This window comes from Molossus molossus, unplaced genomic scaffold, assembly GCF_014108415.1.
Source record: "Molossus molossus isolate mMolMol1 unplaced genomic scaffold, mMolMol1.p scaffold_m16_p_1, whole genome shotgun sequence".
Taxonomy (NCBI): Eukaryota; Metazoa; Chordata; class Mammalia; order Chiroptera; family Molossidae; genus Molossus; species Molossus molossus.
Genome location: NW_023425344.1, coordinates 29,293,958 through 29,316,711, shown reverse-complemented (window position 1 = coordinate 29,316,711; position 22,754 = coordinate 29,293,958). Strand labels below are relative to the sequence as shown.

At 40.5% G+C, this 22,754-nt stretch overlaps 1 protein-coding gene across 1 annotated transcript in view; it reads right to left on the bottom strand.

The window, feature by feature from the left end:
* Nucleotides 1-8,739: 8,739 nt before the first annotated feature.
* The window catches only part of CHRNA9 (cholinergic receptor nicotinic alpha 9 subunit), a 31,583-nt gene continuing 17,568 nt past the window's right edge, over nt 8,740-22,754 (bottom strand). Inside the window, exons 5-6 of the mRNA XM_036279674.1 lie at nt 12,818-13,350; nt 8,740-9,334 (exon numbers count right to left, since the gene is read on the bottom strand). Coding sequence (XP_036135567.1) covers nt 8,793-9,334; nt 12,818-13,350 — 1,075 coding nt within the window. The 3' untranslated portion in view covers nt 8,740-8,792. The remainder of the gene's footprint in view (nt 9,335-12,817; nt 13,351-22,754) is intronic.

Genomic DNA, 22,754 nt, shown 5'->3' with positions numbered 1-22,754 from the left:
AATTCTGTTCCCCTAACCAACCAGACTTTCATTGTCTCCATGTGAACACTGAATTATCTTAGAGTTTATGGTTCTGAATGACATTTCTTGTCTCTCCCTCAGCTATGTTTCACTCAGTCCCCTTCAAAGCATTCTCACACTGAGTTTTTTATATCCCTACTTGCCAATATTTAGTCAGATTAACTTCTTGTACTTGCCTTAAAGAAAACAGTCGATACATGGAATAATCTTTTTGAACCAAAAACACTTCATTCTTCTGTGTTTCCTGGAGTTAGGGTCCTTCTTTCATTTGAGAATGTATGTTCTAGTCTTGAATAATTCTAATCCTTGCACTTTTAACCTGTGGTGAATTATTTATTTCTAAATGTGATTATGGTACATACTGTGCAAAGTAGAAATTTTATTACATTTGGGTTTCTCTGACCTGGTTAAGAAAGATGTACAAAAGAAAGATCTTTTGTTACATCTCCCATGATCCCTAATGCCATCCTTAACTTCTCTCCTAACTACCTCTCTTAATATCATTACTTGACTCCCCTCAACTGGCATAAATTGTTGGCTACAAATCAGTGTACACTTCGCTTTTATTACATTTTCCCCTAACGCACTAAAATCTTATTGCTTGTTCTATGAATTTTTCTTTTAATATGAAGATTCTATGAGTGCAATCTTATTTGCAAATAGGGTCTTCTTTGCAGAGGTGATCAAATTAAGATGAGATCATACTGAATTAGGGCCCTAAATCCAACGGGGAAATTTGGACACAGACACAGACACACAGAGAGAACGCCATGTGGGGACAGAGGCAGAGATCGGGGTGTAGCACTGCAAGCCAAAAAATACTAGGATTGTAGGCAACCACCGGAAGCTGGAAGAGGCCAGGAAGGATTCTTTCCTGGAAACTTCAGAGAGATCATGGTCCTGCAGACACCTTGACTTTTTTACTTCTAGCCGCTGGAGCAGTGAGACAATACATTTCCATGTTTTTAGCCCCCAGTTTGTAGTACGTTGTTACAGCAGCCCTTGGACAGGAAAACAATGCCAATAATGACAAAATATGAAGATAAATAGGATACAATTTTTGTCACCAAAGTCCTTTCAATCTAAGAGAACATAGCTGCAGATATTTTATTAGAAATTTTCAATTATAAAGTTTTAGTGTGTCATAAATGTAAATATAGAAATTTGTAGACTCTCATAGAGACAACACAAAGAAGGGAGTAATTAACAAACTGGGAGTACAGGCGTTTTGCCAAAAATGTGAATTTTAAAAATCTTCTTTATATACAGAAGCACCCTTTCTAGTGAATCTTTTCTCCGTTTCCCTTTGGCTGCCTTCCTTCTCTCGTTGCCTTTCAACCCACATCAACCAGCACCCGCCTACGCCAGTCAGTCTTGTTAATACTCGGTATTCATTTTTCTCCAAGTTTAGGTAATTAATCAGATTCATATAGATATATATGTTTGTTATTGTTCATTTTTAAAAAGTGTAATCAGCCCTGGCCAGTTTGGCTCAGCGGTTAAAGCGTCGACCTGCGGTCCGGAGAGACCCGGGTTCGGTTCCCGCTAAGGGCACGTACTTCGGTTGCAGTTTGTCCCCGGCCCTGGTTGGTCGTGCGGGTGGCAGCCACTCGATGTGTCCCTTCACGTCGATGTTTCTCTCTCTCTCTCTCTCCCTCCTACTCTATCTGTACCAAAAATGGAAAAATATCCTCGGGTGAGGATAAAAAAAAACAAAACAAACAAACAAAAAAAATAAAAAGTGTAATCATATTGTAGATATTTTATGTATCATTCTTTTCTTAATAAAATCTTGTAGGAACCCTTCCATTTCAGTCAACATAGCTCTAAATTATTCTTTTTTAAAAAAAATTTTTCTTTATTGATTTTAGAGAGAGAGAAAAAGAGATAGAGGGAGAGAGATAGAAACATCGATGAGAGAGAACATCGATTGGCCACCTCCTGCGCACCCTTCACTGGGGATTTGGCCCACAACCTGGGCATGTGCCCTGACCAGGAATCGAACCAGCAACCTATTGATGCACGGGTCAACACTCAACCACTGAACCACATTCGCCAGGCTAAAATATTCATGTTATTGATATTATTTATATTCTATCCTGTAAGTATACCATATTTTAGCCATCCCTTTTCCTGTTGATAGGTGTTATAAGCATTGTTTGAATAGACATCTTCGGATATATATTTTTGTCTGCTGCTGCTTCTATTTCTTTCTTTTTTTTTTTTATCCTCATCCGAGGACATTTGGGGCTACAGCCAAGTCCATTGGAGCTGTTTCCAGGTCTGTAGCCAGGACCACAGTTGGTGAGTGTGCCACCTGGACATGTGCCTGCCTTCTCAAGATGGCTCTCCTCAGCCTTTGGCTCCGTCAGGGCTTCCAGTGTCCTGTCTGGACCCCACACGCCTCCACGTGGCCGTGAATGGCTGCCAAACTCCTGCTGCTCAAGGGGACACCTGTAAGGCTCTCCTATTCCACCGTCTTGCCGATGTCCTCCTCGTTTTTCTTACAGGATTTATACCGTTTTATTTTGTTTTTTATATTTAGGTTTTTAATCCATTTTGAATTAATATTTGCATCTTATTGAAGATAAGGTTCCCATTTATTTTGTTCAATAGATAGACTCACCCCACTGATTCAAACTACCCTCATTGTCATGTATCAAATTCTCACATACGCTGAGAACTTCTGAGTTCTCAATTCACATTTACTGATGTTTGTTTCTTTCCTTGTTTGCTTTAGTCTATTTCTAGCCTAATCCTAATTTGATGTGCTTATCATGGCTCCAATACCTTCTCAGGCAAGTACCCCTCATGGTCTTCTCTTGTAGATTTTTCTTGGCTGGCATTTAGTATAAATTATTCTGTATAAACTTTAAGACTCAAGGTCTCAGGTGAAGGTAAATGTCTAGCTCAGCCTGAATCACATGCCCGGGGTGGGAAGCCAGCTCTGCTCCTTCTTTTTGAACCATCAGCCACCAAAGGTCTTATTTCTCTCCCTCTTCGCATGCTGAAGACCCCGGTTGCTCCCAGAGGTTTCAGACTCTCACAGCAGAAAAGGTCTGATTACTTCTCTTGCAAGAGATGGTAGGGTAGTTACTTTCTATGCCAAAAAGATCATTTATAACCTCAGAATGAACAAAGGGACACCTCTTAGTGGAGCAGCAGAAAAGAAAGCACACCTATACACATTTTTAATCTCTGCTATATCATATTAAGGAAGTGGGACTCTATCCAACTTGTAGGTATTTAGTTAGCCATTTAAAAGTTTGAGGTGGGAGAGTCACAAGACCAGTTTGGCAGAGGTGAAGAAGATGGAATAAAAGGGGACGAAACTGGAGACAGGAGGCCAGTTAAAGTGCTACTGCAATAGTCCAGGCAAAAATAACAAACACCTAAAATAAGGCCACTGCTAGGGGTATAGCCAGAAGAGGACAGATTTGAAAACCACGTAGCAGGTAGAATTGACAGGATCAGTGACTGGTTTCAAGTTGGGTTAGGTAAGAATCCAGACCGCTGCCTGATTTTTAGCCTGGGTGGTAGAGTTGGTGCTGGTTCAGCTAAACAACACAGAAACACAGGAGGAAGGGTAGACGGGTGACAACGTAGATAGTGAGTTTAGTTTGGAACATGTTGAATTTGAAGGTCTATGAGGTGTTCGAGTGGTGATACTCAGTTGGCATGAAGATTATACTGGGTTTGGAACTAAGCAGAGCACAAGACTGCACAAGTGGTCTGAGAACCATCAGGATATATGCAGCAGTAGGAGGCATGGAGTGGGAGAGGTGAGGATGGAACACTGAGGGCCCAAAACTTTAACAGAAAAGGAAGAACTGAAGGCAGCCAGGGATTCTGAGAATGAGTCATTTAAGAAGCAGAAAGTGGCCCGACCAGTATGGCTCAGTGGTTGAGTGTCAACCCATGCACCAAGAGGTTGCTGGTTCAATTCCCAGTTGGGGCACATGCCCAGGCTGTGGGCCCAATCCCCAGTGGGGGGGCATGTAGGAGGCAGCCAATCAATGTTCTTTCTCATCGATGTTTCTCTCTCTCTCCCTCTCCCTTTCTCTCTCTCTAAAATCAATAAAGAAAAAAAATTTTTTTAAAAGAAGCAGAAAGTGGTAATGCAGAATATAAAAAGAAAAGGTTCAAGAAGGAGGAAGTGGTCAGTTGTGTTCAAGGTAGCAGAGAGGCTCAGACTCAGACGTAGCCCGTGGATTTGGCAATTACCAAATAGTGAATTTGACTAGAGCAGTTTCAGTCGAGTGGGATGAAAAGAAGTTAGGTTTTAAAGGCCGAGTGAAGTCAGAGTGAGGCGATGTGCTTGATGTCTCCCCTTTGTCGGTCCAGATCCACGCTCTCGCCCCTTCACCACTCTGCTCCATGTCCCAGATGTAAAGCAACATCAAAAGACTCCTGTGACTCGATTGAGTCTGGCCAGCGTTGAGCCCTGGAGATTGGAGGGAAAATGGAGAGAATGGTGGGAATATATAGTCCCGCAATTCCTTCCTTACAGAGTTGCGGCATGCACTCAACCCAAGGCCACAGCTCTCTCCAGTTGGGTTCAGGTAACCACCCCCTTCTGCCTCCTTTCAACCCTCAGAGCAGTAGTAACTCTGCTCTACTAGTTGTGGGGGTTCTACCATCCCTGGTGCTCCTCTACATGCCCACGCCTTTACAAAGAGTTCTTCATTAAACCTTCCTTTAATTATTCTAATTTGAATACACCATCCATGTCTTGCTGGAGCCCTGAATGGTGAGGAGAGAGACCTTGCCTGGGGATGATAAAGGGATAGAAATACGTAAATACGCCATCACAGGGGAGGCTTTACTACAGGGTTTATTTTTCAAGGGTTGGAGAGGCTTGGCTACATTGACAAGCTTGTGAAGATTTTACAGCTGGGATCTACTTCACAGGTGTGATCTGAGAGGAAGGAAGAAATGAGCAGAGAGCTCTTTGTGAGCCTCTGGAGTTGATGACATTACCAGGGGCCTCACCACGGTTGCTCAAGACATTCTAAAACCTGTGTTTCTGGTTTGACCAAGACAGTCCCTCTGCCAGGGTTGCCTGTGGCTGGTTTGGCAAGTGCTGGTGTGAGCAATGAGCTGATGGAAAAGTAGACAGTCTAACGAAGGAGAAAGAACAAAGGTCAGGACCTCAGCAAACCCAGGCACACCTCAGTGCACCAGGACAGTCAGACTATAAAAGGAGTCATTAGCATGTTTGAAACTTTGCAAGGCGCTGCCTGACCCGGCCTCGTTCTGTGTCTCTTCGGGCCACTGATTCCATCGTACGGCTCGGTCTCTCAGGCCCTTTCACTTCCTCAAATACTAACAAGCCCTGCTCTGCCCCGAAGCTTGAACTCTGTCCTTCCCACTGCCTGCATCCTGGCACTTTCCCAGCTCTTACCCTGGCAGCTGCTCCCCAGATCTCACATGGCACCATGTCCTCAGCGGGCCAACCGCCCATCCACGCCAGTGCCCCTTTGTTTCTCCTTCAAAGCCCCGGACTCCTCTCTCCACAATCACATCTTAGCATTTACTGGGGTGGAGCATTTATTTAGAAGTCCTCCTATATTTTTATAAGCTTTTTGTTTGTTTTTACATCTAACTCTTTAATCCATCTGGTATTTATTTTTATGGATTGGATAGAATAGGCACCCTGTCACAGTCTGCTCCTGTCTAGCACTTCGTTCGACCCTCCTCCAGCTCTTCCTTTCACTCATCCAGTCAGCCTTGTCGCCAACTAATGACCCCGTGCTGTGCCCACAGAGGATAGAAAGAGAGTATCCTTATCACAAAGGATAAGAAGAGAATAATGACAGAGCTCCAGGGCAGCAGACCTGTGACTGGAGTGATGACAGTTTAACAAGGTAAATGCTTTAATGACGCATGATGGTTCTAAGCTTCCGGAATTCTGGCAAAAAAAAAATGCGTTTTCATTCATTTGACTCTCTCTCAGTTTGTGGCACCGGGTTCTACCCAATGAAATCACTTAATACTGAATAAATACTTTAACCATTAACTTGAATATACACTTTTTTTTTTAAGCTTTCACTTTTCTCCAAAGTTCGAAATGTATGTTCAGCTACTTACTAGATATCTCCACCAGGATGTCCTATACGCGCTTCCAACTCAAGATGTCCTAAACAGAATTCTTTCCTCCCAAACCCACCTGGTCTTCCTTCATGCCTCACCTCAGTTGTCTGAGATAGAAGGCTCAGAATTACTCTCGGTGCCGCTCTCTCCCTAACCCCATGTCCAATCAGTCACCAAGTTTTGTCTATTCTAGGTCATAAATACATTGTGACTCATTTTCTTATTCCCACTGTCTTGGGCTAAGCTTTCATTATCTCTTCCCTGAATTGGTAAAATAAATACATTTAATTAAATAAAACATTCCAACAGATCTCTCTGCTTCTTCTGTTTTCTCTGTACAGTCTTGTAGTTACCACCACAGTCTTATTTCTGAAACGTAAACCTGACACTATCACTCCCAACATTTTCAGGATACAGTTTAATTTTGTTTTTTCAGCATGGCTCGGTAGAATCATTTCAATCTGGCTATAGTCAAATCTACCCCAAATAATCTAAAATATGGAAAAACTTATATACACAGTTACTCACTGGGTCCTATATTAGTTTTCTATTGCTGTTGTAAAAAATTACCACAAATTTAATGCCTTAAAACAACACAGAGGAAAAATGTAAAGATTTCTGGATTTTGTAACTATAGATTTATTTTTGTGTAGATGAATAATCTTTGTTTAAGTCGTGGTCCATTGGTTTTTCTGTTATTTGCAGCCAAATGCAATTGAACTGATAAAAGTAATTTTGTAATTAAAATAGAGAAGAAAAATGATCTGATTCCGAGTTACATTTCCCCAATTCCTTGTAGTTTATTCCATGATAAACTAAGGCCTCTGTTCTTCTAAGCTCCGCTCACACTCTTTTCCTTAATGCCTTCTAATGCCTACCCTACTTCTTTCTCTGTCTAGCAAACTCCTACTCATCCTTCAAAGACCAGCTCAAATATTATAACCCCACAAAGTATTTCCCAAGCTTTCCCTCAGTTTCATCATCATTGTTCCCATGGCATTTTGTCCATGCTTCTATGATAGCACTTTCTACACTATATTGTATTTATCTATTTTCTTGACTGTCTTCTCTAATGAACTATGAGCAACATGTGAGCAACTAGAGGGTTAAAACCACGTTCTGTATTTGTTCCCTCCAAGGCTGACATAGCACTACGTATATAGGAGGTGCACAATAAATGTTTTTCAAATAAGTAAACACAAGAATAAAAAACAATGTCTATATGTTTAAACCAAATACCATCCTCTCTTTCCTGAGATAACCCCTGACTTCTCTCCGCTTCTGTTCCTCTGTTTGTTTTTCATTGGTAAAAGAATAGTTGAGGAGTTGGAAATTAGGAAGCAGGTATTAGTACTTGGATCATTTTAATCAAGCAGGTACTGGGGGAGGGGGGGTAATTGAAAACGCATTTTATTGAAAGTAGGAAAAAAGTTGAGAAGCATAGGAAGTATTTTAGGGCAGAAATTCAGAATTCAGAATGAGAATCCCTCAGTCTCTCCTGTCCTAAATCTCCTGACCTGCCACGGCTAAAAGAGATGTGTCTTTAGCAGACCTGGCCCGAACTCAAAGTCACAGTGCTGAGGGTTTGAATCCCAGCTCCACTTACCACCTAGATGGATGCTGAGTAGGTAGGTTACTTATGTCCGTCTTCCTCTGACACAGTTTCTTTCTGTGACAAAGAGGACTAGAAAGACCCACTTGCCTAACTCACAGAAGATCAAAAGGGATCAGCCGTATGCATAAGATTTGCTGACAACCAATGCAAATGTGAATCATGTGGCTTCGTTACATGTAGGAGAAATGCAATACATGTTTGGTGAATGAATGAATGTATGAGCCCAGTTCATTGAAAATCTTATTTAAATCAAAGACTAAATGCAGAAACAACTAAATGCAAAAACAACTCATTTTTAGGGTTTGTAAGAAAACATTACCAACATATATGACATCATCATTACAAAGAAATCTCTCTTCCCCATAGTTGCTGATCCTTAGACTTTCTTTATATGAGACAAAAATGTTGTATTCCATCACTTGAGATATGGCTTGAAATACACCATGCCTGAGAAAGGTAACATCAAGACTGAAATCACATTAAGGAATATATGGCTGTTTTCCTTTTTTAAAAAAATATTTTTTGTTAATTTTTTTTTTCTTTTTTAGATAGAGCGAGAGAAACATTAATGCAGGGATGGAACCCTGAACCGGCAACCTTTCAGTACGCGGGGTGATGCTCCAACAACTGAGCCACACTGGCCAAGGTGACTATTTTCCTTTTTTAAAAGCATGTTTTAATAGGGACTAAAGAGAAAGTTTGTTTTGTGTGTGTGTGTTTAACTTTTAGGCAGTAATGTAGTTTACTTTGTTATTTGCATTGCTGAAGGGGGGAATCATTGTGTGGCCTAGAAGCCAGCCATTCACCACTGTGGTCGGCCCTGAGTCCTCTATCTCCTCCATATTCTTGCCCTTGAAATTGTGGACCCGCCTAATTTAACCTGACAGGTACCCATAATATTGATCTCAAGTTAAAAATAAAAAGTAAAGACAACATAACACTTACATTGTAAATTATATATATATATGTATATTTGTGTATATATATTATATGTGACTTGGAAGAATTATTAGCATAGAGCACAGACAATTCTATTAATTTCTCCCCACATACCACGTTCCCACTAATCTGCTCTTGCTATGATCAAAATCGTCATCACAAACACCATGATGAAAAATATCCACATGAAGAATCGGTCTATGACTTTCGCGACCTTCTTCCATTCACTGCCCTTGGAATTGGTGGCTTTGTGGTCTCTGAGGCACTTGGCAATGTATTCGATGTTCCTCGTCAGCACCTTGTAGCGTGCACAGTAACTGTCAGCATCCTGCGGGTTCTCACCCTGGTACCCCAAGTCATTCTTTAAGAGTTTGTTCATGCCCTTCTTTCTGGGCAGGTCTTTGTTGCTGGCTGTTTTCCGATTAGGCTCTGGAAGTTTGCCATAGACCTTCCGGAGGTGGTCCCGCTCCTGGTCGTGGCGGGGGCTGAGGCAGCTCTCACCCACGTCGTAGACGAACAAGATCCTGGACATGTATTTCAGTATAACCACCCTGGCCCAGTGTGGCACGGGCCGGGCCTCGGCCCCGCAGAAGTGGATATTCATCACCATGATGGTCAAGGCAGTAGAGGCTGTGATCAAGGCCATCGTGGCTATGTAGTATTTGCCTGAAAAACATCAACAACCAAGTCAGCTTAAGACTGTCCTCATGTTTGGCTCAAAAAACAAACGCTTTTTCTAAGGAAGCTATATTCACTAATGGTACTAGTATAGACTTCTGAATCAAACTTCCTAGGTTCAAATCCCAGCTCTGTCGCTCATTAGACTTGTGGCCTGAAACGAGTTATATAATCCTTCTAGGCCTCAGCTCCTTTCTTGGCAAAATGAACATAATAATGGCATCTAACTCGGGAGTATGGTGAGGCTTCATCGGGGTGACACATGTCGAGTCCTCAGTACTGTCCTTTGCACTAACTTAAAAGGTCTGTAAATGTTTACTGAGATCATAATGTGAAAAACTTTCACTCTCAACAAACAAACATTTTGTATTTTCAGATCTCAGCCAGTTCTCAGAATTGTCTTCAGACCTCCTTAATGTGAAAGTTCGTTACTGTTGGATAAGAAGAGACTCTGCGTCACTATGTGATTATATAATAAAGTGAATATTCCTGGGAAAAAATTAAGGAAACAATAAAAATAAGAGTAAAATTTATAAAATATAGAACAAAAGACCAAGAAGATGAACAAAATCAAAAGGAAGCTATTTGCAAAAGTAATGAAATTGATCGACTTTTGATGACTAGGATCACTCACAAAGTAGAGGCAGGTGGTAGTGGGAGGGGAGGGAGGATGCAAAGGAGAAAATAACAGAATCCAAGTTTAGAAGACAATATAATAATCATATAGATACCTGTATGAGCATACACTTGAAAAACTAGACGAAATTTCTAGAAATATATTAGATGTCAAATGCAATATAAGAAGGAAGAACGCTTGAATAGAAATGTAATTAATCAAATACCTCTACCACACTCCCCCCAAATCCTCTAGGGCCAAAAGGTTTATGAATTTTACCAAACTTTTAAGGAACAAAGGATTTATTTTATTTAGTTGTTCCAGAAATAGAAAAAGAGAGAAAACTGTCAGGCGCATTTTATGAAGTCAATTTAGCATCGATTCCAAAAGTAATAAGAAAGAAACTAATAAGGCCATTTCACTTATAGACATATTTGAGAAAGTCCTATAAAAATTATTAGCTAACTAAATCCACTGGTGTCTTAAAATGATAATTCAACATGATAAAGGGAGGTTTAGTTCAACATCAGAAAACCTAATTCAGTATATTAATGGAATAAAAGAGAAAACTCACATGATTATCTTAACAGATGAAGAGTGGATTTTATAGTATTCATCATTCACTTATTATTTGTTAAAAGCTCTGAGTAAACTAAAACTAAATGGAACTTTTCTTAATATGGTAAGGGCCCGGGGCCAGATGCCTAGATTAAATGCTATACTTATAAAGAAAATTTGAACACATTTCTATAAGACTGGAAAAACATTTCATAGGTGCCACAAATAAATTGTGATTGTTAATAAATATTCTCAAGATATATGTGCACTTGTCCTAAAAAGTATACATTTTATATTTTCACAGAAACAGAAGTAGTAATGCTTGCAAAATTCCTAAGACAGGTCCTGAGACATCGCTTTTTAGAAACTGAACCAGCTTACTGTTGAATGTCACTGTTAAAGAAGAGAGGGATCTACCCATTGATGCTGCCTCAAACAGGGTTATGATTGGATGTCATCACTGTCCATCAATTCTGCCTGTTAGAAGAGGTAATGAAAAATGTCAGTACACCTCTTCCTCTTTATTAGTGGTGGAGTGGGGGCTACAGAACCTTCTGTGTCTATTTCTTTAAAAGGTATGTGTGTCGCCCAACCAGTGGGGCTCAGTGGTCTCGTGTCAACCCATGCACCAAGAGGTCACCAGTTTGATTCCCGGTCAGGGCACATACCCAGATTGGGGCATGCAGGAGGCAGCCAATTGATGTTGTCTCTCATCAGTGTTTCTCTCTCTCTCTCCCTCTCCCTTCCTCTCTTTCTAAAATCAATAAAGAAAAAAAAAGGTGTGAGTGTCTATATCTATGTGTCTGTGTTTTGCTTGGAGAGATATAAGAAACAAACCTCCAAACAGAGAAACCAATGTAGTGATGTCTGAATATTGGATAATACTATATTGGATTCAGTAGAGGGTAAATAGTCAATGCAATATCCCTTTCATATTGGTCTCTAAGTCTCTTGTTCTGAAATTTCTCCTCATTGCCTACGTTAAGAAACTAAAAGTTAGATCTAGCTTTTGATTTGGGGAAGCATCTTTTACAACACATCATTGACACAGAGATGTTGGAAATCAGTGGTATCCTTGGTGGCAGGTACTGAGGTGTTAGGGGGAGATCTCAGAACGAGGTAGGTAAAAAAAACAGGAGGCAAGAATGGAAGTCTCAGTCCACACTCTACCCGTAGGGGGACTTCCATTACTGCAGATGTTTTAAAATGTGATCTACTTTAGAATCACCTCAGATTCTCAACTCTTGCACAAGATTGCTAAATTAAACTCTTTGGGTACAGGTGCATTTTAACAAGCCCTCCTATTACACCCAATAAAGGTTGACTATTATTCTATTAAGGGTAGATGGGAGGTTTAAAAAACCAGTTTATCATTTCTATCACGTTTGACACTCTCGCCAAGAAGAGACCCCTTGGGATGTGAAAAGATGAAAAATAGTCCCTGTTGACTGGGTATTCATCACAGGCCAGGTTCTGGGCGGAGCAATGGCACGGAGGTAGCAGCTGCATGAATTTTGCTGATGAAAGAGCAGAGACTCAAAGATTAAGTAACTTGTCCAAGGTTGATCAAGGCATGAATGGTGAGGTCAAAGTTTCTTTGACTTCAAAATCAAGGCCTTAAACTATAAGCCAGTGGTTTTTGTATTTGAACAGAAAGGGTTCAAAATCACCCAGGAGCCTTGTTTAAACAGATGCCAGCCCTCATCCCCAGAGTTTCCAATTCAGTAGGTCCAGGGTGGGCCCTGGGAACTTGCACTTCTAAGACAATGCTGATGCTGTGGCCTGGGAACCACCCTTTGAGGACCACTGCTCTAAACTAGATTGCCCCTGACTCTTCATTTGGGTCAACCTGGAGACCACAAGACCGGTTTTGTTTCCAACAGCCACTTCCATATTCAAAGGTGCCAACTGAAGATACTAAATGAAGAAGGTTGCAACCTGTGTTGAGTGTGAAGCTGGCCTAATCGTTATAAGTTAAAAGGCACAGCCCTGGACAGTTTGGCTCAGCGGTTAGAGCATCAGCCCACAGACCAAAGAGTCTTGAGTTCAGTTCTGGTAAAGACACGTACCTTGGTTGCAGTTCGGTCCCGGCCCTGGTCGGGGTCTTGCGGGAGGCAGCCAGTCAATGTGTCTTTCTCACATCAATGTATTTTCTCTCTCTCTCCCCTACTCTATCTGAAAATAAATGGGGAAAAAAAATCCTCAGGTGAGGATTAAAAAAAAAAAAAGTTTAAAGGTACAGATATAACCCCAGTCACTACAAAGTTAAGCTCAAGGCGTAAGACACTTGAACTCACCTATCAAAGGGACATTTTCTGAGGCCGGCATGATCTCTGCCACCATGAGCTGAAAAACAGTCATGGCCAACAGGATGGTCACTCCCAGGGAGACCTTTTCCCCAGAGGCTGCGGGGAGATAAAAACTCAAGGGAGCCAGAAAAGATATGAGGACGCAGGGGATGAGGAGATTGACGATATAGAAGGAGGACCTCCTCTTCAGAAGGAGAGTGAATGTCACATCGGGGTAGGGCTCAGAGCAGCAGCCATAGGAGACCACGTTCTTCACGGCAGGCATGCCATGGACCTCCCACTCCACATCTTCAATAAAGTCGGAGAGGTCTCCGCTGTCCAGGGCAGTGAATATGTCCACCTGATTGCCATTGTAGGTCCAGGAACCAAAGGTCAGGTTGCACTGCTGGCTATCAAAGGGGAAGTAGGTGACATCCACCACACAGGAGCTTTTGGTGATGGCTGGTGCATCCCAGGTGATCAGCCCATCATATCGCAGGACCACATTGGTGTTCACAGGCTCAGAAGATTCATCGTCAGCCCTGGAGGTTTGAGGAGAAAAATGAAAGTTTGCTAGAAGAACTCACCAACTTCCTGCTCCAGACAGCTTACCACCCTTTGCCCATCACTTTAATGTCTTTGGCAATGGGTCACTATTCTATCACTTTGGTGTCAAAATCTGGAATCCACTCTAATTTTCTCTTTTCCTCTGTCTCCTGTGACGAGTGAGGGGCAAGTTGTCTTGAATTCTTCCTTTGAAGCATCTCTGCTCTATGTCTCTTCCTCTCTATTCCCAACGCCACTCTCTTGGTCTAGGTATAACAATTTATATATCCAGACAAAAAGTAAACTTGCTGAAGCTAAAATCTGAAAGAGAGGCTCTACCTACCTGATTTTGTTAACTTTGAGCACAAGAATATTAAAATAACTTTTCGCTGTTAGAAGAGTTGTACATATTTATTGTAGAACATTTGGAAAACAAAAAAAAAATTCATTCACCCATAATTTAAAAGATAATCATTTATTCTAGATAAATTTTCTTTTTGCTTTGTCAATATTTATGCCTGGCATTTTGGGGTGCAGAATTTTTATTTTCCTTTAGGGAATAACTCTTTTTCCACCGCCATTGCAAGGCAGATGGACTATTGATCAAGTCATAATAGGAGTTATGGCCTGTACAGCCAGCCAGCCAAAGATAAGTGTATAGGAAGGTAGCAAACCCTGATCTCTCTTTTCTCCCTTTATTGCCCACTGGTGCTCCCCGTTTGCCAAACCCAAGCAGAAGCCAGAGGGCAAAGGAGCCCACTGTCTTAGGAGTTTAAAGACATTCCTATTTATTCACTTCATGACAATACCTTATTTTCTCTCCCTGGTTTCTCTGATCACATCATTTTATAGCTCAAAACTTGCAGTGGCTTCCTATTGTCCACCAAACACTCCTAGATGTTTCATGATCTACTCCCATCCCGCTTTCCAGCCTGATGTCTCCCACAGTCTCCTTCACTCACACTCCACCAACCAAGGCTGAAACCCTGACACATCCATGAGTTTCCCTCTTTTACTCAAACCCTTTCTTCTATCTATAATATTCTGCATGTGCAAATTTAATGCATCGTTCAAGACCCACCCTCTACAACCCTAGTGAATGTCAACTGTAACTGAAAAATGAAATTTAATAAAAACACATTTTGAAAATGACCCATCTCTGTGAGAAGCCTTTGCTGCCGCTCCAGTCAGATGAAATGTCCATCTGTGAAGGGCCCTAGCACTTTATTTCTGTGTTACAAGGAAGTTACATTTTACCCTGCGTTATAGTTTTTTACATACATTTCTTATTAGACTGTTCCTTGAGGCCAGAGACTGAGTTTTAAAATCCTCATTTATTCCCCTCAACAAACTATAGAATGCCTTGCACAGAAGAAAGATTTAACACAGAAAAGTAGGTAAGTTGGTAAATGTGTTGGTTGAATAATTAAGGCTCATTCTCCTTTGTCACGACATCATAGAAATATCACAGAAAGATTTTTGTTCAAAACCTGGCTCAGGTTTTATAACCTCGAGCAAGTTACATCTCTATCACTCACTTGTAAAAGTAAGGATTGTAATATCTTAAAGTTTCTTCTTAAATTTTATGTTATTTAGTTAACTACATGTATTAATTTCTGGTTGCTATTGTAACACATTTCCACAAACAGTGTCTTAAAACAAGACAAATTTAACATCTTTATAGTTCTAATTTAGAGGGCCTAACTCCTAAAATCAAGGTGTAGACAAGGCTGCATTCCTCGGAGGCTCAGAGGAGGATCCACTCCCTTGTCTCTTCCAGCTTCAACAGGTGCCTGCATTTCTCGGAGCAGAGTTCCTTTCTTCCATCAATTTGACCTCTGCTTCCTTCTTGGCATCTTCTACTCTGACCTTCCTGTCCCTCTTTTATAAGGACTCATGTTTACATTGGGCCAGGATAATCACCTCATCTCAAATCTTTAATTTAACCACACCTGCAAAGTCTCCTTTGCCATATAAGGTAAAATAGTCACAGGCTTCTAAGGCAAGAGAAACAAAGAAAAAAATTAATATATTGGACTTCATCAAACTAAAAAGCTTCTGCACAGAAAAATAAATAACCATCAAAATGCAAAGGGAACTCACTATATGGGAGAGCATAATTGTCAACAATACATCAGATAAGGGGTTAATTTCCAAAATATATAGAGTGCTCATACAACTTAAAAAAAGGAAAACAAAGAACCCAACTGAAAAATGTGCAGAGAATCTAATAGACACCTCTGCAAACAAGACATACAAATGGCCAAAAGACATATGAAAAAATGCTCAATGTCACTAATCATCTGAGAGATGCAAATTAAAACGACTATGAGGTATCAACTCACACCTGTCAGAATGGCTGCCATCAACAAATCATCAAACAACAAGTGCTGGCGAGGGTGTGGAGAAAAGGGGACTCTAGTACACTGCTGGTGGGAATGCAGACTGGTGTAGTCACTATGTAAAACACTATGATGTTTCCTCAAAAAATTAAAAACAGAAGTGCCATTTGATCCAGTGATCCCACTTCTAGGACTCTATCGTAAGAAGCCTGAAACTCCAATCAGAAAGAATATGTACCCCTATGTTTATAGCAGCACTATTTACAATAGCTAAGATCTGGAAACAGCCCAAGTGTCCATCAGTAGATGAGTGGATAAAAAGCTGTGGTACAGGATTCTAAAATGGCGGTGGAGTGAATGGAAGCTACACAGACCATCTCCCAGGAACAAACTGGAATTACAACTAAAATAAAGACAAATCGTCGGGAAAAAGCAACAGAAAGGCAGCTTGCGAGGACCATATAACCAGGGACACTGAACTGATCCTGGTAGGATTGTGGAGGTGTGAGAGGGGGGCTGGGAGCCCACGGTCAGCAGCAGCCTTAGCTGTGAGCAGTGCCCTCGGGGATAAACTCCCAAGAGGTTCCACAGCACAGAGCTGGGACAGATGCTAAAATAGCCACAGCCACTCACCTTGGGCTCCGGCAGAGAGAGGGTGGACTGGACTGGAACTGTATGGGGACACTCGGGATTTGGAGGACGCTCAGAGCTTTTGCTGAGTTGCAACCACCCAGGATGGTGGTCATCTTACTCCTTCCCAGGGCTCTAGGGAGAGGTTGCGGCCCCTCCCTCGGAGATTCAACCCCACCCTGTGGGCCACTGAAATGCAAATTGAGGCTCATTAACAACCAGCATCTGCCTCACCCTTGGGAAATCCCCTTATGCTGAACACCTGAGGGAGATTTTTATTCAACTGAGAAACCAAGGCTCTTCAAGTAACCTTGACTAATAGCCTCCAGGCAAAAAGCTAGAGAATAGCCTTGGCCAGTTTGGCTCAGCGGTTAGAGCGTTGGCCTGCGGTCCGGAGAGACCCGGGTTCGGTTCCGCTAAGGGCATGTACCTCAGTTGCAGTTTGTCCCCGGGCCCTGGTTGGTCGTGTGGGTGGCAGCCACTCGATGTGTCCCTTTCACATCGATGTTTCTCTCTCTCTCTCTTCCTCTCTCTCCCTCCCACTCTATCTGTACAAAAAATGGAAAAATGTCCTCGGGTGAGGATTAAAAAAAAAAAAAAAAAAGCCAGAGAATAACTGAACCATTTCTGGGCTTGCAACTCTGCCCAGGAAAGTAAGACTTGATGCCCAGGAAAGTAAGACTTGACAGTGGTGTTTATTTCCCCTGTGGGTGTTGGTGGACCCATGCTCATCCAATCCCAGTAGAGGGAGCCACAAACAGCAGAACACCAACACCCACAGGGGAAATTTGGCAGGCTCCAAAACCCACGGAGATAGCCAAAATGGTGAAACAAAGAAACAAATACCAAATGAAAGAACAAGAGACATCTACCAAAGATGAGATAAATGAAATGCAGTTAAGCAAGTTAACAGAGCTAGAATTCAAAGCCATGATCTGGAGGAAGCTCAACAGCATGAGTAAGGATGTCAACACCATAAGTAAAGACATAGAAACATTGAAAATCAACCAACTGGAAATTAAAAACCACCAAGAAGAAATGAAGAATGACATAGCAGAAATAAAGAACACATTGGAAGGACTAAACAGCAGACTAGAGGAAGCTGAGGACCAGATCAGTGAATTAGAAGACAAGGTAGAAAAAATCAACCAAAAGGAAAAAAACAATGAAAAAACAGGAAGACAGCTTAGAGAACGGTGGGACAACTGGAAACATAATAATATTTGCATCATAAGAGTCCCCGAAGAAGAAGAAAATGAGCAAGTGTTAGAGAATATATTTGAAGAAATAGTGACAGAAAACTCTCCTAATCTGGTGAAGGAAGCACAGAGAGCCCCAAGTAAGAAGAACCCAAACAGGCCCACACCAAGACACATAGTAATTACAATGCCAAAAATTAAAGACAAAGAGAGAATCCTAAAAGCAGCAAGAGATAAGCAACAGGTTACCTACAAAAGAACCTCCATAAGGCTATCATCTGATTTCTCAACAGAAACACTACAGGCCAGAAGGGAATGGCATGAAGTAATCAAGGTCACAAAAAACAAGGATCTGAATCCAAGACTACTCTACCCAGTAAGGCTGTCATTAAAAATAGAAGGTCAAATAAAGAGCTTCACAGACCAAAAAAAAAAAGGCTAAGGGAATACATTAGCACCAAACCAGCACTGCATGAAATGTTAAAAAGGACTGCTGTAATTAGTAGAAGAAATAGGAAGAAATATATAACCGCACTAAACAAAAAATATCAATAATCACCTTAAATGTAAATGAATTGAATGCTCCAATAAAAAGACACAGAGTTGCTGATTGGATAAGAAAGCATGACTCATATATAAGTTGTTCACAAGAGACCCACCTCACAACAAAAGACTCATATAGGTTGAAATTGAAGGGATGGAAAAAAATCTTCCAAGCATTCAGAAAGGAAAAAAAAGCTAGGGTAGCAATACTCATATCTGATAAAAATAGATTTCAAAATGAAGACCATAACTAGAGACAGAGAAGGTACTACATAATATTAAAAGGATCTATCCAACAGGAAGATATAACCTTGGTAAATATATATGTACCCAATATAGAAGCACCAAAATATATTAAAAATCTTCTGGAGGACTTCAAAGGAGAAATCGACAGCAATACAATCATAGCAGGGGACTTCAACACCCCGCTGATATCACTGGATAGATCCTCTAGACAAAAAAGTAGCAAGAAAACAGAGACTCTAAATGAAGCACTAGACCAAATGGATTTAATAGATATCTACAGAGAATTATACCCCAAAACTACAGAATTCACATTCTTCTCAAGTGTACATGGGACATTCTCAAAAATAGACCACATGTTAGGAAAAAAACTAAGTCTCTACAAGTTCAAGAAGACTGAAATCATATCAAGCATCTTCTCAGATCACAATGGCATGAACTAGAAATCAATTGCAACAAGAATATGCAAAGACATTGGAACACATGGAGCCTAGATAGCATGTTATTAAACAATGAATGGGTTACCGAGAAGATCAAGGAAGAAATTAAAAATTTCCTGGAAACCAATGGAAATGAACACACAACAACACAAAATCTATGGGATGCAGCGAAAGCAGTTCTGAGAGGGAAGTTCACAGCACTACACGCCTACCTCAAGAAACAAAAAAAGTTTCTAATAGACTAACCTCACAACTTAAAGAACTAGAAAGGAAAAAAAAAGAAAACCCCAGAGCAAGTAGAAGGAAGAAAATAGTAAAGATCAGAGCAGAAATAAATGACATGGAGACCAAAAAAACAATTCAAAGGATTAATGAAACTAAGAGCTGGTTTTTCAAAAAGATAAACAAGATTGATGGATGCTTAGCTAGACTCACCAAGAAACAAAGAGAGAGAACTCAAATACACAAAATCAGAAATGAAAGAGGAGAAGTAACAACTGACACCACAGAAATACAAAGGATCATTAACAAATACTATGAATAATTATATGGCAACAAACTCAACAATCTAAGCGAAATGGACACATAGTCTCTCAAAACTGGACCGGGAAGAGATAGAAAACTTGAACAGACAAATAACAACTAAGGAAATTGAAGACTCTCCCAGCAAACAAAAGCCCAGGCCCAGATGGCTTCATGTGGGAGTTTTAACGAACATTCAAAAAAGAACAGCCCTGGCCGGTTTGGCTCAGCAGTGAGAGCGTTGGCCTGCGGTCTGGAGAGACCCGGGTTCGGTTCTGCAGGGGGCACGTACCTCGGTTGCAGTTTGTCCCCGGCCCTGGTTGGGTTGTGCGGGTGGCAACCACTCAATGTGTCCCTTTCACGTCGATGTTTCTCTCTCTCTCTCTCCCTCCCACTCTATCTGAACAAAATATCGAAACATATCCTCGAGTGAGGATTAAAAAAAAAAAAAGGACTAACACCCATCCTCCTCAAACTATTTCAAAAAATTCAAGAAGAAGGAAGACTTCCGAACTCATTTTATGAGGCCAGAATAATTCTAATTCCAAAACCAGAAAAAGACACTACAAAGAAAGAAAACTACAGACCAATATCCCTGATGAACATAGATGCCAAAATCCTGAACAAAATACTAGCAAATCAAATCCAGCAATACATCAAAATAACTATTCACCATGACCAAGTGGGACTCATCCCAGGGATGCAAGGCTGGTACAATATTTGCAAATCAATAAATGTGATACACCACATAAACAAAACGAAGAATAAAAACCACATGATCATATCAATAGACGCTGAAAAAGCATTCGACAAAATCCAGCACCTATTTCTGATAAAAATGCTTAGCAATGTGGGAAAAGAGGGATCATATTTCGACATAATAAAGGCTATATATAAAAGACCTACAGCCAACATCATACTCAATGGGCAAAAACTAAAAGCATTTCCTTAAGAACAGGAACAAGACAGAGATGCTCACTTTTGCCACTCTTATTTAACATAGTACTGGAAGTCTTAGCCACAGCAATCAGACAGGAAGAAAAAATAAAAGGGATCCAAATTGGAAAGGAGGAAGTGAAACTGTCACTATTTGCAGATGACATGACATTATACATAGAAAACCCTAAAGACTCCATCAAAAATCTACTAGACTTAATAAATGAATTTGGCAAAGTAGCAGGATACAAAATTAACGTCAAGAAATTGACAACATTCTTATACACCAGTGATGAAGTCACAGAAAGAGAAACTAAAAAACAATCCCATTTACCATCGTGGCAAAAAAATTAAGATACCTAGAAATAAACTTAACCAAAGAAGTAAAGGACCTATTTGCAGAAAACTATAGAACATTGAAAAAAGAAATAGAGGAAGATATAAAAGAGTGGAAGCACATACCTTGTTCATGGATTGGAAGAATTAACATCATTAAAATGTCCATATTACCCAAAGCAATCTATAGATTCAATGCAATCCCCATCAAAATACCAACGACATATTTCACAGAACTAGAACAAATACTTCAAAAGTTGATATGGAACCGAAAAAGACCTCGAATAGCCACACCAATCTTGGAAAAGAAGAACAAAAGAGGTGGGATCACAATACTGGATATCAGGTTATACTACAAAGCTACAGTAATCAAAACAGGAACAAGAACAGGCATATAGACCAGTGGAATAGAACAGAGAACCCAGAAATGGACCCAAGACATTATGCTCAATTAATATTTGACAAAGGTGGCAAGAGCATACAATGGAATAAAGACAGCCTTTTTAATAAAGGGTGTTGGGAAAATTAGACAGCTACATGCAAAAAAAATGAAACTAGACCATCAACTTACACTATACACAAGAATAAACTCAAAAAGGATAAAAGGCTTAAATGTGACTCATGAATCCATAAAAATCCTAGAAGAAAATGTAGGCAACAAAATTTCGGACATCATACACAGCAGAATTTTCACCTAAGGCAACAGAAACAAAGAAAAAAATGAACACACGGGATTACATCAAACTCAAATGCTTTTGCACAGCAAAAGATAGAATCATCACAACGGAAAGACAACCCACTGTATGGGAGAGCATCATTGCCAATGATACATCAGATAAGGGGTTAATTTCCAAAATATATAGAGTGCTCATACAACTCAACAAAGGGAAGACAAAGAACCCAATTAAAAAATGGGCAGAGGACCTAAATAGACACCTCTCCAAACAGGACATACAAATGGCCAAGAGACATATGAAGAAATGCTCAACATCACTAATTATCAGAGAGATGCAAATTAAAACAACAATGAGGTATCACCTCACACCTGTCAGAATGGCCGCCATCAATGAATCATCAAACAACAAGTGTTGGTGAGGGTGTGGAGAAAAGGGGACTCTAGTACACTGCTGGTGGGAATGCAGACTGGTGTTGCTGGGGGCAATGCAGACTGGTGCAGCCACTATGGAAAACAATATGTTGTTACCTCAAAAAATTAAAAATTGAATTGCCATTTGATCCAGTGATCCCACTTCTAGGAATATATCCTAAGAAGCCTGAAACACCAATCAGAAAGAATATATATACCCCCATTTTTATAGCAGCACTATTTACAATAGCTAAGATCTGGAAACAGCCCAAGTGTCCATCAGTAGACGAATGGATAAAAAAGCTGTGGTACATATACACAATGGAGTACTATACTGCTGTAAGAAAGAAAGATCTCTTGTCTTTTGAGACAACATGGAGGGACCTGCAGAGTATTATCCTAAGCGATACAAGCCAAGCAGAGAAAGACAAATATCACATGATCTTACTTATTTGTGGAATATAATGAACATAACAGTCTGGGGAATTGGTTAGACCAAGAGACATGGAAGTAGGGTACAGACTGACAACCCTCAGAAGAGGGGGTGGTGGGGGGAGGGGAGAGATAAACCACAGAACTTATATGCAAGTACACATAACCGATGGACACAGACTACAAAGCCGGTTATGGAGTGTGGGGGATGGGAAGGGGGGTGTTAATGGGAAAAAAAAGGAGAAACATCTGTAACAAAAATAAATTAATAAAAAAATTAAAATAAAAAAAGCTGTGGTACATTTACACAACAGAACACTATGCAGCTGTAAAAAAGAGAGATCTCTTATCTTTTGAGATAACATGTAAGGACCTGGACAGTATTATGCTAAGCGAAATGAGCCAATCAGAGAAAGACAAATACATGATCTCACTTATCTGTGGAATATAATGAACAAAATAAGCTGATGAACAAAATAGACCCAGAGATAGAGAAGTATGATTCAGACTGACAAACCTCAGAGGAGGGGGGTGAGGTGGAGAGTTATGAGATAAAATAAGAACTTATATTCATGTATGCGTAACAAATGGACATAGACAACAATGCTGGGGGTGGGCACAGGATCGGGAAGAAGGTGACTGGGGGGGAGAAGAAATATCTGTAACAAAAAAAATTAATAAAAATTGCAC